This window comes from Colletes latitarsis, chromosome 11 (genome assembly GCF_051014445.1).
Source record: "Colletes latitarsis isolate SP2378_abdomen chromosome 11, iyColLati1, whole genome shotgun sequence".
In the NCBI taxonomy this organism is placed as follows: Eukaryota; Metazoa; Arthropoda; class Insecta; order Hymenoptera; family Colletidae; genus Colletes; species Colletes latitarsis.
Window position 1 is genome coordinate 16,574,817 of NC_135144.1, and position 14,768 is coordinate 16,589,584.

The 14,768-nt window shown below is 42.5% G+C and overlaps 1 protein-coding gene across 4 annotated transcripts in view; it reads right to left on the reverse strand.

The window, feature by feature from the left end:
* LOC143347605 (uncharacterized) overlaps window positions 1-14,768 on the reverse strand; it is a 124,381-nt gene that overhangs the window by 42,652 nt on the left and 66,961 nt on the right. For all 4 annotated transcript variants that reach the window (XR_013080641.1, XR_013080640.1, XM_076776936.1 and 1 more), the window contains exons 5-9: window positions 11,629-11,809; window positions 10,620-10,755; window positions 8,517-9,480; window positions 6,757-7,997; window positions 4,895-5,179 (exon numbers count right to left, since the gene is read on the reverse strand). Coding sequence is in view for 2 of the 4 variants with exons in the window: in XM_076776936.1 (XP_076633051.1) it covers window positions 4,895-5,179; window positions 6,757-7,997; window positions 8,517-9,480; window positions 10,620-10,755; window positions 11,629-11,809 (2,807 nt within the window). In the remaining 2 variants the exon portion in view is untranslated. The remainder of the gene's footprint in view (window positions 1-4,894; window positions 5,180-6,756; window positions 7,998-8,516; window positions 9,481-10,619; window positions 10,756-11,628; window positions 11,810-14,768) is intronic.

Consider the following 14,768-nt stretch of genomic DNA (forward strand, 5'->3'; position numbering starts at 1 on the left):
ATTTCGTATACCAGACGGTTTCCGATTAAATCGTATCGTCTGTCGAACGTGTTCTTTTACAATAACGTTTATCGAATCGACGGTATTTTTTTCCTGTTTCGCGGTATCGTTCTGTCCCGATGTTGCGAGCTAGGCTGTTAAAATTCTACGAAAAATCGAACCAATCTCTACGGCTTCACGGATACGATTTCAGCTTTCATTTTGCTCTCGAACAACGGCTGACGATCTCAAGAACCGATTGTTGAAACAAAATTGCCAATATTTGCGACACCGATACATACCCATCGATCGAACCTCGCGCGTCCTTTCTCCTACCGTTTTCCGCAATCCCGCCTTTTTCCGTGACTCTACTCTTCGCCGTGAAAAATGCAGACGTCAATAGTTCGGAAATTTTGTTCGTTCCGTCGAACGACCACGTCTGGTTTCGAATACACACCCGGTTCGTTCCGACCGAATCTCGTCTTTTCCGGCGCAAATGATTGAAGTTTATTGAACGGAAAAACGTCATTCGGAGTCACGACTGTCATCAAAGCCATCTCAATTAAAGAATACCGTCAATCGTCGTAACGAATGAGAAATAAACCCGTTCTATTGTCACACGTTTATTCATAAAGTGACTAATTTTGTCATTATTATACACAAGGGATATTTCTGGCACAAAATAACCAGTCAGCAAAGTGTTTAAATATAGTTTTTGGACCATCAGTCTTCCCAGCAGGCCCTGTCTTAGACGCGTATACATACGAATGGAAGAGCACGAGAGGTGTCCCTACAACTTCCTTTCTTTGCAATCCAGAAAGTACAAAGGAGCTATCGAGTCAGTCTGGTAATTTCTGTATCGCGCGGGAATTGGTATTTAGACAGTGACGTGAATGCGTTGGCGTTAACGGTGCAGAAGCAGGCAATGCAAGCGGATGAGTTACCATCGAGCAATTACCACGGCGCGAAAAATCGAATAAACTTCCCGGCGAGTAATGACCAGTAAGAGGAAGAAAGACGAGTGGTAGGAAGGCGGAGGAGGGAGAACAGCCGGCGTTTATCGAGCCAATACGAACCGTCTCGAGACGGTTGTGCCGCGTCGATGAGCGGTCGACCGACACTAACCCGTCAAACCGAATAGGTTTGAAGAATGCTTCGCAGACGTCTCGACGACTAGCTTTAATTGCGCTCCGTCGATAGAACCGGCCCGCCAAATCGAGTCGAATCGCTCGACGCCTTTGCTGCAAAGCACAACTATTTAGGAGAAACCGACACAAGCAAGAGGGATCTCGAACAGTTCTGTTTTTGAAAGGTGGTTCGAAACTTTGCAGAGGCCAGTGGTACGGTAATCTACGGACAAACGGTTCGAAATCGAGCCACTAGCGTTTCACAGACTTAACAGTAAAGCGGATGCTAATTTGCAAAGGTTTCTTTTTACTTTCAACGCGTTTAGCGCCAAACGTAGCGACGGAAAGTGAAACGTTTGGTATTTATTTAGAACAGGCGACTCCTCACCGATTTCGATGACTTTCAAATATGTTGTAGAACTCAATGTTCTGAACAAGTTTTTCTTATTACGTTATTTTATTTCATGAAATAATTTTTCAAGTAATAGTTGTGTAGTCAGAAGAATGAAATATTGGAAAAAATAAAAAAGACACAACTTCAAAATATTATTAACTTTTCCGTTCAAAAGTAATTAACTTTTCATTTGCACACGCGAACATGAGTTTATATTTCAATAAAAGTTTATTCGGATGAAGTTTTATTTAAATGAAACCAATAATGTATACGATTTATTTAATACATTAGCGTTTATACTAATTATATTGAATCTTTTGTTGCCGTATGGAATGTTTGAAATGCAATTTGTACTAAAGAGAAATTACATTCCTGCACTTGTCTCATGTTACGCTGGTTTCCATTTCAAAATTAGTTAATTTGCCCATTCACAAAGCTAATGTAATAAGCATGTATTTATAAGTAACTGTTGAATCTCATTATTAACGTTTCGATTCAATTGTGATAAAAAATGTAACCATTTTGTGATAATTAACGAGTTAATCAGTTATGATAACATTTGTTTTAATTACTCGCGTTAGTCACTGATTAATCAGTAATCATCAGTTCAGACACGTCGCATCGACGAAAAGACAGAAATATCAAATTATTATATTTTGCTAGTTTTCATTATATTTTCATGACAAAATAAACAATGAATATAACAAAAAATACTACGTAATTATTAATTATACGTTAGTCAAATCATTTTTTAAAGACATTAAACTATATTTCTTAATGATACTGTAATAAATATATAATATATAAATAAGTCTCTATATTTACGATATTTTAAAAAAATTCTATTTTAAATACCACCGCTATATAGGGTGAACCAATCAACTAGAGCGTATGACGTAAGAATAATTTGCTATTGTTTAACGTCGAAAGGAAAGCGTAATTAAAATTTCATATTTAATTAACGACACCGAATTGCGAGTGGAAGCACGTGACCTAGAAATCACTGTTACTCGACTGTCTCGTTTTGCAGCATATTTCTAGTGTATAAAGAATGCTGCTTCTAAAGCTCTGCAGCTTTATTATCCGACACTCTGCTGATTTTAATCGCCCTCAGACTTTCAAAACTTTGCATACCTCATTAGTTCTTCCGCATGTTGAATATGCACCCTAGATTCGAAACCCTTTGCAACTATGTCATACTAAGCTGCTTGAAAGTATTCAGAACAAATTTCTAGGGTACATCTAGAGGGTAAAGAAAACCAAACACGCTAAAATCATTTTGGGCAGACTATTTAAAAGACACGCGAAGTTTCTACCGACATCCTAAAGTGCTCAACTACATTTATAACAATTTTAAATTACTTTGAACCTGTTCCACATTTATATCACTTTACTAGGTGCCACTTATCGATGTCTAAAAATAACGTACCAACGTCGTTTTCGTTTTAAAATTATAATAACGTTGTCTTGTTGTTCTCTTTCGATAATTTTAATCGTACAAATGAATGTATCTCTTTCTGTATTTCTATTTACTCAAAGCAAACGTCGAATGTCCACCGTTAGGGGAGCTTCCCCCAACCAGTTCTACAAAGCTAATACACGCGAGAGCGTGTCAATACTTTTCTGGTCCACTGTGCATTGTCGGGGCACCCGACTCGCCATTGACAAAAATGATTTTAAGATTTCAACGAGGGGCTCTGCTTTCAACGACCTGTCCAATCTTCGAGGGTAATTTCTATGCAATGGCGTCGGGCGTCGGCGTCACCGTCGTCGGGGGGGCACGACAGCGCCGACGAGACTGGAAAAATTCCAACAACGAGGGTATTCCAGATTCGTTTGAAGCGTAACCGCTCTTTCGAACGAACCGAATACTTTTGAAACTGAAACTCCGAAAGGGACGCCGTGGATGTGTTCGTGCGTCGCACCGCGAACACTTGAATACCAAACGAGTCTCAACGAACCTAGGATACGTGATACGAGCATACGTACAGGTACGCGGCGCTACCCTAGCTCGAATCCGTTTCCGTTTTTACTTCCCGTTTCGAGTATTCGTCAGTTTTATCTCGGAACGTCGTTTACGCGGATTTATACCGCGTACGCGTATTAACCTCTGGATCAGCGTTTCTCAAACCGGGGTTCTTGGATCCCTGGGGGGTGGCAAGTTGCTGGGGAGGCTGTAACCTCGCTCGGGGAAAAAGCACATCGATACGAGAAAAAAATGTTTATCGCGATATTTTAATCTTATTAAAAGGGTCTTCTGATCATTAATCGAGTTTCAAACGAATAATATTCGCGAGTTCTGTAACGTTAAATGTGAATTTAAGAAACGACGATTTCTAAGTTTTATTTACTTTTCTGCGCCCTTCGCGTGGTCGTTGTAATCGCAAGATTAGAAAATTAATGAAAAATAAGAAACTGCTCGTTTCGAGAGTTACACGCAACGCGATCGGTAGGACGTTACTCTATCGGAGAAAGACCACGAGCAAGTTATATTTTCTTTATCGCGCGAGTTCGCCGTAGTCCTTCGTTCAGGGACGCCCTTTTTGTTCTACTCTTAACCAGTCGTGCGTCCCCTGTATTCCTCCCTTGCGCGGCGACCAGCAGCAGCTCTTCGCGAAGGGGTAGATACGCGATACGAGTACACGTTAGAGGCTGCACGTCACGCGCGACAAAACGATGGGAAGCAATCCTCCCGCTTTCATCCTCTATTCTACTCTTTTCATTTGTTTTCTCCGCATCCCCCGTGCCCGTTCTCTTATTTTTTTTCAACGCTGTTGGCTGAATCCGATACGTCGAGGGATCCTGGCGCGCGCAAACGCGTTCCTCGCGGTAGGATGGAACTATGCGGCGAAACAGAAAAACTCCTATGCAGAGACAGACCCCCAGACCGCATCCGATACCAGACGCGCGAAACGACTTGTTGAAAGCCAACAGATGATACCAGGTTCCCGACTCGTAGGGGGAGTTTCCCTAAAACCGGACCTAGTACCGGACAGTAGCGATGTCTTTAAACCGTGAAACCCTACGCGATCGTTATTTCGCATAAACAATAGCAGGGATAGAATAAATGCGCGTGCACAGCTAAAAAGATCAGTTGACTGTCGCGTCTAATTAGAAGCTAGTGTATCGTACAAATTGATAAACTACTCTCATAAAAGACGCGTGAGTGGTATTGTTATGTATTTTTTGTTTTTATAAAAGAAATTTAAGAAATTCGAATAAATGTTGGTATAAAATACCAAAAATAATATTATTATTATTTCTGTCTACCAATGGTTCTGTTCTACGGCAGTGTTCGCGTGTTTTGATGTACGCTGCACGAAAAGTGAAATTCTTTTCTATACCCGAAGGTGCACCAGCGAACAATGAAAGAAAAGCCGGTTGGAAAACCCACCTCTCGTCTGGAATTGCTGGTGACGGGCGTGCGTCTACCCCGAGAGAATCCAGCGTCCATAGATCTGGTGTTCAGAGACGTTTGATGATCCTTGGAATCCGAGGAAAGACTGGCTGGTCCGCGATGCGGTGGCACCCTGGGTCTGTATTCCATCGTCCGGTTGCTGTTGTGAGCTTTCGGTTTCGTGGTGATCGCGGCGCTCTGACCGACGTCTGAGCTTTCCTCGTCGGCCTCCTCCACGGGGGAAGGTGGTAACGGAGGAAACTCGAGAACCTCCACGCTTACCTGCAACCATTTACCCATCGATCGCCATGGACCATCGTCGTAGGTTCGAACCATCGCGATAACTCAAAAAATATTTGAATCCATTAACACACTGACTGCCATATATGGGTGACATAATTTTTCATTGAAGAGTCAAATAAATTAATCTTCAAGATTACATGTTAGAGAAAGTAAATCTAGATAGGACATAGAATATGCTAGTTTACAATTGTCTAAAGACAACGTTTCGTTTTTGTGAACAATTTGAGGGGTTTGGTCTGGCAATCAACGTGTTGATAGATTCCGTTGGTTATTCTCCTACAGAAAAATATTAAGAAATATCTTAGAAAATATTTCAACTTGCAAGTTATTTCTATCAATCGCTGCTCGAGTTAAACAAACGTTTAAAACAGTTGTTCGGTTTTAAAAATTACTTAGCTATCGAATCGATTACATTTGTCCTCTCCAAATTCCTTCTATATTTTGCTTTCCATTTCCAAACAATGCTTCACTTGTTTGTACTTTTTAAAATGTACATTATTGGCGTGATAGAACACCTCGTTGCTTTATCGCGATGAATCAACAACGCAAGTGGAAGGAAAACGTTTGGTTATTTTCAACGATACCATTATTGGGCCACGCTTTATAAAATGTAATCAAAACAGACCTGTATGTGCAAAATTTCAGTCTGGTACTCTTCCCACACTTTTGAAAGAGTTGACATTGCAAATAATATTGAGGTTCTTGTTGTGAAACTACACGATGCCTGATATTACCAATTCGAGACAAATATTTCACCCAATTGTGATTTTTAAAGCAAATAGAAGCTCAAGCATAGTTCGTCTACAATAACTGCGGTTCGTTCTGAATTTTTGTGTAAAATATAAATCGAGAGATAATTATTATACGGAGATCAGACAATAGAACAGTATTCTAAACGCGAAAGGACTAACTTAAGATGAACTACATTTCTGTGGAGAATAACTGCATAATAAAATATATGTTTCCATTTAAAAAACACACAAAGTTGACTTTTCGACATACTTCATGCGTCGAAACATTTTTTTTCTATTATCAAAAACAACCAAATTATTTCAGGTGCGTGCTGCCAACGAAAAATTTTATCAAGGTATGATTCTATATCTTCTAAAGAATATGAAATATATAATTATTTATCCGGGAAATGATATATTGAGTTCATACGACGCATAGTACTATTATAAACAAAATGTCGTTCGATTTTTTATTCTAGAATTAAGAACCGCAAGCCGATCAACGCTATCGATATATGGAATAACATTTATTATTTTATCCAAAGTCGATAAAACGTAAGGAAAAAAAAAATATTTGTATCCTGAAATGCTAAAGAATATATGCGGAAAGCGGCGAAAAATTTCATCAAACCCCTATGCTGTAAAAAAATTGTCAAATATCGCTTCTCATTTTACCATTTTACATGGGTCTCCCCCCTTAAGCGGATTATTGGGACCCGATGCTGTAATCCTCCATTAGTACATTATTTTTTAAATGCTTTAAAGGAAAATAATAAATATAAAATAAAATAATTCGAGTATACTTATAGACTTTCAATTCCTCACCTGAAATTCCGGATTTTTCGAATCCTCTAGAATAGCGTCGATCACGTTCTCGATCTGTTTCTGATCGTTCTTGTGGCTCTCGACGCCATTCTGCCGCGATCTCCTCCCCGACGAGTAGACGCCGTCGGTCCCGTTTGTTCTTCTGCCGTCAAAGTCCGTCTCCGGGCTGGTTTTCGAGGCGTCGGAGTCGACGTCCGAATCGTGGCGTTTCCTCGGGCGCGAGTCCGCTAGGCCGTCGAGTATCTTTCGTTCGTTCGGTTCGTTCTCGAGGCTGTTCCTCTTACCCATCAGTTTCGCGTCGCCGTTTCTCCAACGTTTGCTCTCCGAGTACGATTCGCTGTTCTTCACGCTCTCGATCTCCTTGATGGCGTCGCTGACTTTCTCGAGTTGTCGACGGTTCTCCTTCAGAGCCTTCTTCACGATCTGGTCCTCGATCAACAAATTTACCGGGATCTTCGACACCAATCGATCGTTCCCAACGCTCGGATTCGAATTCGCATTCGTATTTGGCGACTTCCTCGGAACGCCGCTCGGTTCTTCGACGATCTTCCCGCCGACGCCGGCCACGACGAGGCCGGAGCTGTTCGAGCCGGATTTCGAAAACGAAAGAGAAACCCCGTTACATTCGTTGGCTCTGCCATGGTCGACGTTCGCTCGACGTTGCTCCACGGTGGACGGCGATAACGGCACCGAGAACGACACGGACACCGTGGCCGGGGCTACGGGCGACACTCGAACCAGCTGAACGTCCTCCCGCGTCTTATCCTTGTCCGATACGTCCGACGTCTCTTCCTCCTCCACCGTCACCTCCAACTGTCCGCGATTTCCGGTCTCGTCGTTGATGGCCGGAAGCGACACGACCCTCACCAGGTCGGGCGGAACGGGCGCCGCGAATTCCGCCGGTGGCTCGTTCATCGGTTCCAGTTTCCCTTCTCTGAGCAAGCTTCGGATGTTGTCGAACGTGCTCGAGTATCGTTTCACGTCCGACAATCGATTCTCCTCGCCGTTCTCGAACGACAAACTTCTGGTTTTCGTGGGCGCTTTCGGCAATCCTACCCGCTCCTTCTTCCGGCCGCGTCGTATCACGTAGGTGCCGTTCTTCGTCAAGTCCTGCGGCCGTATTTGATCGAGGTCGTTCGTCGAGGAGTCCGAGTACGGGGACACCAGGTCGTCGTCGGTGGTCGAGAGCCGTTGATCCTGCCAGTCGTCGAAGTCGCGGAGCTTCGACGCGGATCCGACGCCTGGAAACATCGGTACTCACAAGACGGTCACCTTACAATCTTGGGCATTGTTTTCGAAAAGATAGCAGATGCAACTTATAGTGTACAGGGACAAAAACTTAAGGTCACTGTCATATTTTTAAATGAAACTAGGTATTTTTAACTGCATAGTATCGTAGGCGACGTCGAGACGAATTCGACGACCTGCTACTAAATATTCCATTTACTAAAAAAATTCTTTTAATTTTTAATAAATAATTTGTTTCACTTTCAATGAAATTTAGTGTTTTTACATAAACAAACCTGTTACGGCACGTCTTTCTGTTATTCAATCGACTTGATTTTTTGTAGAAAATACTTTCCCCCAAAATGGAATAATTTGGAGGAGTCGAGATTCTGAAAAATATTGTTGACTAAGAGTAACCAAGGTCCACCCTATTGTGCACTAATATAGAACTTCTCTGTACATTACGCGGTATTCAGAAATCGCGAAGGACTGCCAATGTATGTTATTTAGAATCGAAATATAAAATTACTTACTGGAGACGTCGCTGCTCTTGCGTCGCCTCCTGCCGATCACTTTGGTGCTCCCCGGAGCGTACAAGGGATCGTCTTCCAGAGACACCTCCCATGCGATCGAGTGCCTCTTGCTGATCGGCGGCGGTGGAGGCAGAAGCTCCTCCAGCGAGTCGTCGGAGAACCGTTCCTCCTCGGATTGCGTCCTGAAGTCGGTGGAGTTTCGCGTGGAGAAGTCCGAGTTTCGCGTGGAGAACATGTCGGAGTAATGTTCCTCGGAGCATCTGTCCGAGGTAGGCGCAGAGAATCTCTCGCTGGAGTCGGCACGCGCGGGCAACGAGAACGAAACGAAATCGAGATTTCGGATCGAGTACGGGTCGGAGGTCGGCACGGATACGCGGTCGTTCGAGCTGGCGCTGGCTACGGCTATCGAGAAGTCCGAGTGAAACCTTTCGTTCGAGTTCGACGTCGAGTTCGCGCGCGAGAAGTCCGACGAGTCGCATGTGGCTCTCATCGAGAACCTCTCGACGCTGACGGAGCTCGATCGCGGAATGGAGGATCTCTCTGATTCCGAGTTACGGGAGAATCTGCCCTCGCTGGAGTCCGAGTCGTTCCTTCTCCTGGCGTTCTGCTCGGATCGGTCGTGATTCATCAGGAGTCTGTCCTCCACGCTGCTGGACTTCATCATCTCGCTCTGACGTTGCTTCCGCAGATGCGACGTACGATCGTTCTCGAAGCTCTGCCGATGGGTCTTGCTCTCCCGTTCCGGGCCCTCGACGCCCTCCTCGTCCGAGGAACGACGCCGGACCTCGCGATGCCTCTCGATGGCCGTCGGGTTGGTCCTCGGCGGGATCCAACCGAACGACACCTTCCCGTCGTACGGCAGGCTGGCGAACTTGCTCGGAGGACTCGGGGGCTGCGTCATCTTCAGGGGATCGGGGTTGTTGCCGTTCTCCCAACCGTACGGTCTCTGGTGTCGAGTTTTCGGCTGCGCGAAAAATAGTTTTCCACACTATTGAATCGCGATCAAAGTTAAGGAGGGAGATCACTGGGACGGATTGAACAAATCGAAATTATTTTTTATCTCTTACCAATGCCTGGGCTTTTAAGAATTACCCCCTAAAATATTCAAGTAAAAGTCGCGAAAATGACAAAGTTCCATCATCTTATAATAGATAATTATTTTTAAACATCGTTTCGAGGTCGTCGCGTAAGCCTTTTATTGTTATGTGTTTGAGAGTGTTTCGAGCTATTAAATATCCCATTGAGGCCTCACTGCCTCGGGAGAACCTGTTGAAACTTGAGTCTTGGTACTTGATGAACAGTCTGTTAAAAAATATCTATAAATGCAAATTTATCCGATTCCATCCCGGTAAACTTTAAGTAACTTTCGATTATTGTTTCAGCGGTGTTAGATTGACTTTTGTTTCTGGGATACCTGACCTTGGCATATCGGATCCCACTTTTTCCGATCATATTAAAGAGACTGCTTCTACCACCTATAAAACTTTGTATTCGATTCACAGAACGTTCAGATATTTCAGAAACAACCTTGAGATTAGTCTACTATTATGTGAATATTAAACTGGTCTCCATTTTATAATTATCAATGCAATACTATTGAACAAACTTCTACAGTTGATATTTTCCCACTCCAATTCATCTGCCACATCTCTCACTTGCAAATAGTAACAGCAAAAACGAAAAAGTAAGACTGAAATAGCAAAAATCAATATATTGGGTGTACAAAATAGTCCTATTCTAAAATTCAACTCCTATTAGTTAAAATAATCTCTCTTACTTTCGACGACCTTCCTCCATCTATCAGACAATCGACAAAAATATCGTTGTTAAAAAAAGAATTAAACGGTTTCGAATCGATGCAGTCGATGCATTTTTTAATTGTACTAAGAAACGTTGCAACGACAGAAAAAGATGAAAATAATCACACGCTTTATTACTGTATATTAATAAAAAGTTAATAACGGGGGACACGTAGAATGTTGGGCAATTCTTTTTCAGTCGAGCTTTATACGAAAGCCAGGCTAAAGCGTCTCGGCCAATATAACTCGCGATCCCTCTCCGGGCTGATCTTTCTTTCCCCGTGCAATACACGTATGTACTTACGAGCGTCGTTTGAGTGGTAACCGCGCTACCGTTTCCGTGTCGTATGCTGTCTTCCATGGCCATCATCCATTGTTGCCGTCCGCTTCGACGATCCGAGGAATGGCTGCTCCTTTTCGAAGAGTTTCCTGGCGATACCCTGACAACACACGCGCGCACACACACACCGTGATTGTTGCTTCGAGTCATCGTTTGTGTACGCGGGACGGCAAACGTCACGGGATCCGCGGAAACGCGAATCGATCGTCTCCGTGAGCGAACTCGGCTCGTCCGAGCACGAGAACACGTCCGAGGGAGTTCGAGACGCGTAGAAAAAAAAGAAAAATGCACGGGTCGAGGGGATCGAGAACGCTCGAATCGACCGATCGACCGGTTCTCGACTTCCGTTCTATCAGCATTCCATCGACGACGAATCGAACGAACGAGGGGAGCATCGCGCGTCGACTTTTTTTCGCATCGATCGCTACGATGAGATCGATATTTCTGCCGATGGCGGCGGTCACTCGCAAGAAAAGAGGCTGCTTCGTGACGAAACAGAAGCTGTTACCCCCTCGACCTGGCGTCGAGATTCGAACGAGACCGTCGTCCGCGTAGGAATCGGATCGATTGCCGTTTAACCCTCGCTTTTCAAATTCAACTCACGAGGGGAACATTTCGGCGGTTGAAAAGAAAAATAAGACACGTTCACTGTCCATGACCCGTACATGGGTCATATCATCGTGCTATTGGATACGACGCTGAGAAATCGGACAGCGAGCGCGTTAGAAACATTTGCGTATCGCGATTCGAGTATGAATCGAAGTATTACTTTCGCGGAGCTAGACAGGAGAATTTTAATGCACGAAATGCTCCATCCTCTCGTAGGATGATGCGAGTAAACAACAATAGCCAGAATTTTGTATTGTCATCGAAAGTGTGCATCGTCGGAAAATATGTCGATAATTTAATGGCGAGACCGTTTGTGTTGGACGGGTCTGGGCTCCGGAGCGTTCCGTCACAGAGATAAACTTACATCGGCAACAGAGTGGAAATGATCCGCTCCGCTTCTTCCGGCGGCGGTGGAAACTCTTGCGTGGCCATTCCCGCGGGATCCTGCGGCTCTGGACAGTCTGGAACTGGACGCAGCGCTACCAGGGCCATTTTTGCTTTTCGACCATTCATGCTCATGTAACCGTCGTCCTCGGATTGGTGTCCTGTCAACACGTCATACGATTTCACGGTGGTCTCCCATTAATGGGACGCGACGCAAACGCTCGATGAAGAAAAGAAAAACACCAAATTAAATCCATGTACAGGGTGTTCGGTCAACCCTGGGAAAAATTTTAATGGGGGATTCTAGAGGCCAAAATAAGACGAAAATCAAGAATATCAATTTCTTGATTGAGGCTTCGTTAAAAAGTTATTGACAATTAAATTCAAAAATTTCAAATCGTTCTGGAAAAATTATGTTTGGTTGCAGGAGTCAACTATAAGCATTTTTGGTGAATAGACATATCCCTGAAATCCTACCCACTTTCGAGAAAAAAAATCGGTTAGGTATTAAAATTTTTCGACAAAATTAAAATTTTTCAAATCGTTTTAAAAAAATTATTTTCGGTTGCAAGAGTCGATCGCAATCATTTTTGGTCATTACACATACCCCCAAAATCCTACGCATTTTCGAGAAAAAAATTCCTTACCGAAAATCTAATTTCAGGCCAGAAATCGTTCCCCGAAATTTCATGTAAATCTTTAAAACGTCATAACTTCTGAACGGATTGAACGATTTTAATGTTTAAAAAAGCAAACTACGCGTATTTTGATGGAGAATATGCACAAATCGCAAAAATATTCGAAAAGTTGATCCTTGACCCCGCAAAATGAGAAAAACCCCATAAAAATGGTCCAATTTTCAAACAGCCATAATTCCCACAATTGTGAATATATTTCAATGAAACTTTTTTTTGAAGTAGAGCTCATGGGTACCTACAAAAAAGTATTAAACAACTTTTCTGTAGGACGTCAAGCGAAATTATTAAAAATCAAAAACGAATTTTTAAGGAAAATCGAAGGGGGTAGGGTGCTTAAATTTTTCGACGAAAAAAAAAAATTTCAAATCGTTTTAAAAAAATTATTTTTAGTTGCAGGGGTCAATTGCAAGCATTTTTGGTGAATAGACATACCCCCGAAATCCTACCCACTTTCCAGAAAAAAATTCGACTATGTGCTGAAAGTTTTGGGTGAAAAAAAAGATTTTCGAATCGTTTTGGAAAAATTATGTTTGGTTGCGGGGGTCAATTACAAGCATTTTTGGTCAACAGACATACCCCCGAAATCCTATTCAGTTTCGAGAAAAAAAATCGGTTCGGTGCTCAAATTTTTCGGCGAAAAAAAATTTTTCAAATCGTTCTAAAAAAATTATTCTCGGTTGCGGGGGTCAATTACAATCATTTTTGGTCATTACACATACCCCCAAAATTCTACGCGTTTTCGAGAAAAAAATTCCTTACCGAAAATTTAATTAGGTGACTAACAAAAAAAAAAAAAAAAATTTCAAATCGTTCTGAAAAAATTATTTATGGTTGCGGGGGTCAATCACAATCATTTTTGGTCATTACACATACCCTCAAAATCCTACCCATTTTCTAGAAAAAAATTCTTTTCTGAAAATATAATGTAAAAATTAAAGATATCGGAGAAAAGTTAAATACAAAACGTTATAGTTTCTAATGCTCTGAAATAACTATCCCTAATGGGAATTCCCTTTTAATTGTCGTGAAATAGCGACAAACTTTGTTTCTTATTTTCTTCGAGTCAGACCAGAATGCAACCATCTTCGTCCCATACTTTATCTTCCTCTGTTTGAATTTAACAAGCACAATCGTTGCTAAATCCTAATTAGTACGTTTACCGAGCATAATTATCGTTGTAAATATATCTTCTCGCTAAATGGTTGCTAATTTACAACGGGACGCACGGATTCTTACGACCTACGGGCAAGTGGCCAACACTATTCTTTTCCCTTCTCGACACGCATCTCGGTTCTTTTTCTCGATAAAAAGTCGAGACCACAAATTTACATAACAACCAAATTCTGTATAATATTGTAGCAAATTAGTGATATATCGTAGAATAAATAGAATCGTATTTAACTGGTATACGGAACGCGAAAAGAATATTTATGCCACGTTTAGAGATGAATCGATCATCAGAAATTTGTTAGGAAGCCCGTTGGAAAATTCATTTTCACCATTAATATCAGCGCGAATTTTTATTAGTACTCGTGCATATTCCACTCGATAAAAGGATTCCAAGTTCAAAAGGAACTGCGCGATGCAAATAATCGGTTTTCTAGCAACAGATTGTTAAAGTTTCAGCCATTGCGCGCCCTACAAACACAATATCGCGCGGGGACTAGGACAAAGTTGACGAAGGGACCCAACCTGTGGACGACACTAGTCATACATAGTAATGGGAGACAAAGTGAACGAATCGCGTCACGCCCACGGGCAACTCCGCGCACTTTAATTGGCTAAAGCTTTAATTACCTTTAGCGAGAACACCGATCGTACGCGATCCATGGTTCCCTTCGTCGACTGGAACACGCAGACACGGAAGAAAAAATTACCTTGATCCTTAAGACTAATCCTTTGATCGAGTAATTTCAAATTGATCGCAAGAAACTGGTAAAATAAATTTTTTTTCCGTAACCAAAATAATTCTATATCATGCACCGGCAAAGTTCACCAGAAATTACTGTTGCTGCGTAAACGATCTAATCTTGTACGTTCGAATTTTAGAAAAAAACATAAATTTCTTTCGTTTATATTGTTATCATTTCACAGCGTGTCGCTTATATTTTGAATCGTATTTCATCGTTGTCTATGAGTTCCCTGTTGCGACCAACAAATCTTTCGATTGCTATTGTCTCTCTCGATCTCTGCCGGTGAAACGAGTTAACAATAAAAACGTCGGGTGGTTTCGCGTTGAACCGAGCGTGATTCTCGAGCGTGAGCTCTGGCAAAGTGCTCCATTTCGCGAGGTCCTTACCTTGGTACCTCGAGCAAACTGGCCCGCCGCGTTACGAAAAATAGAAGGCCAATTAGCGAAATAATTACGCGCAAATGGGTCAAACACGGTGTCGTTGTTTGCGTTTCGACGGTGAAACGGCAG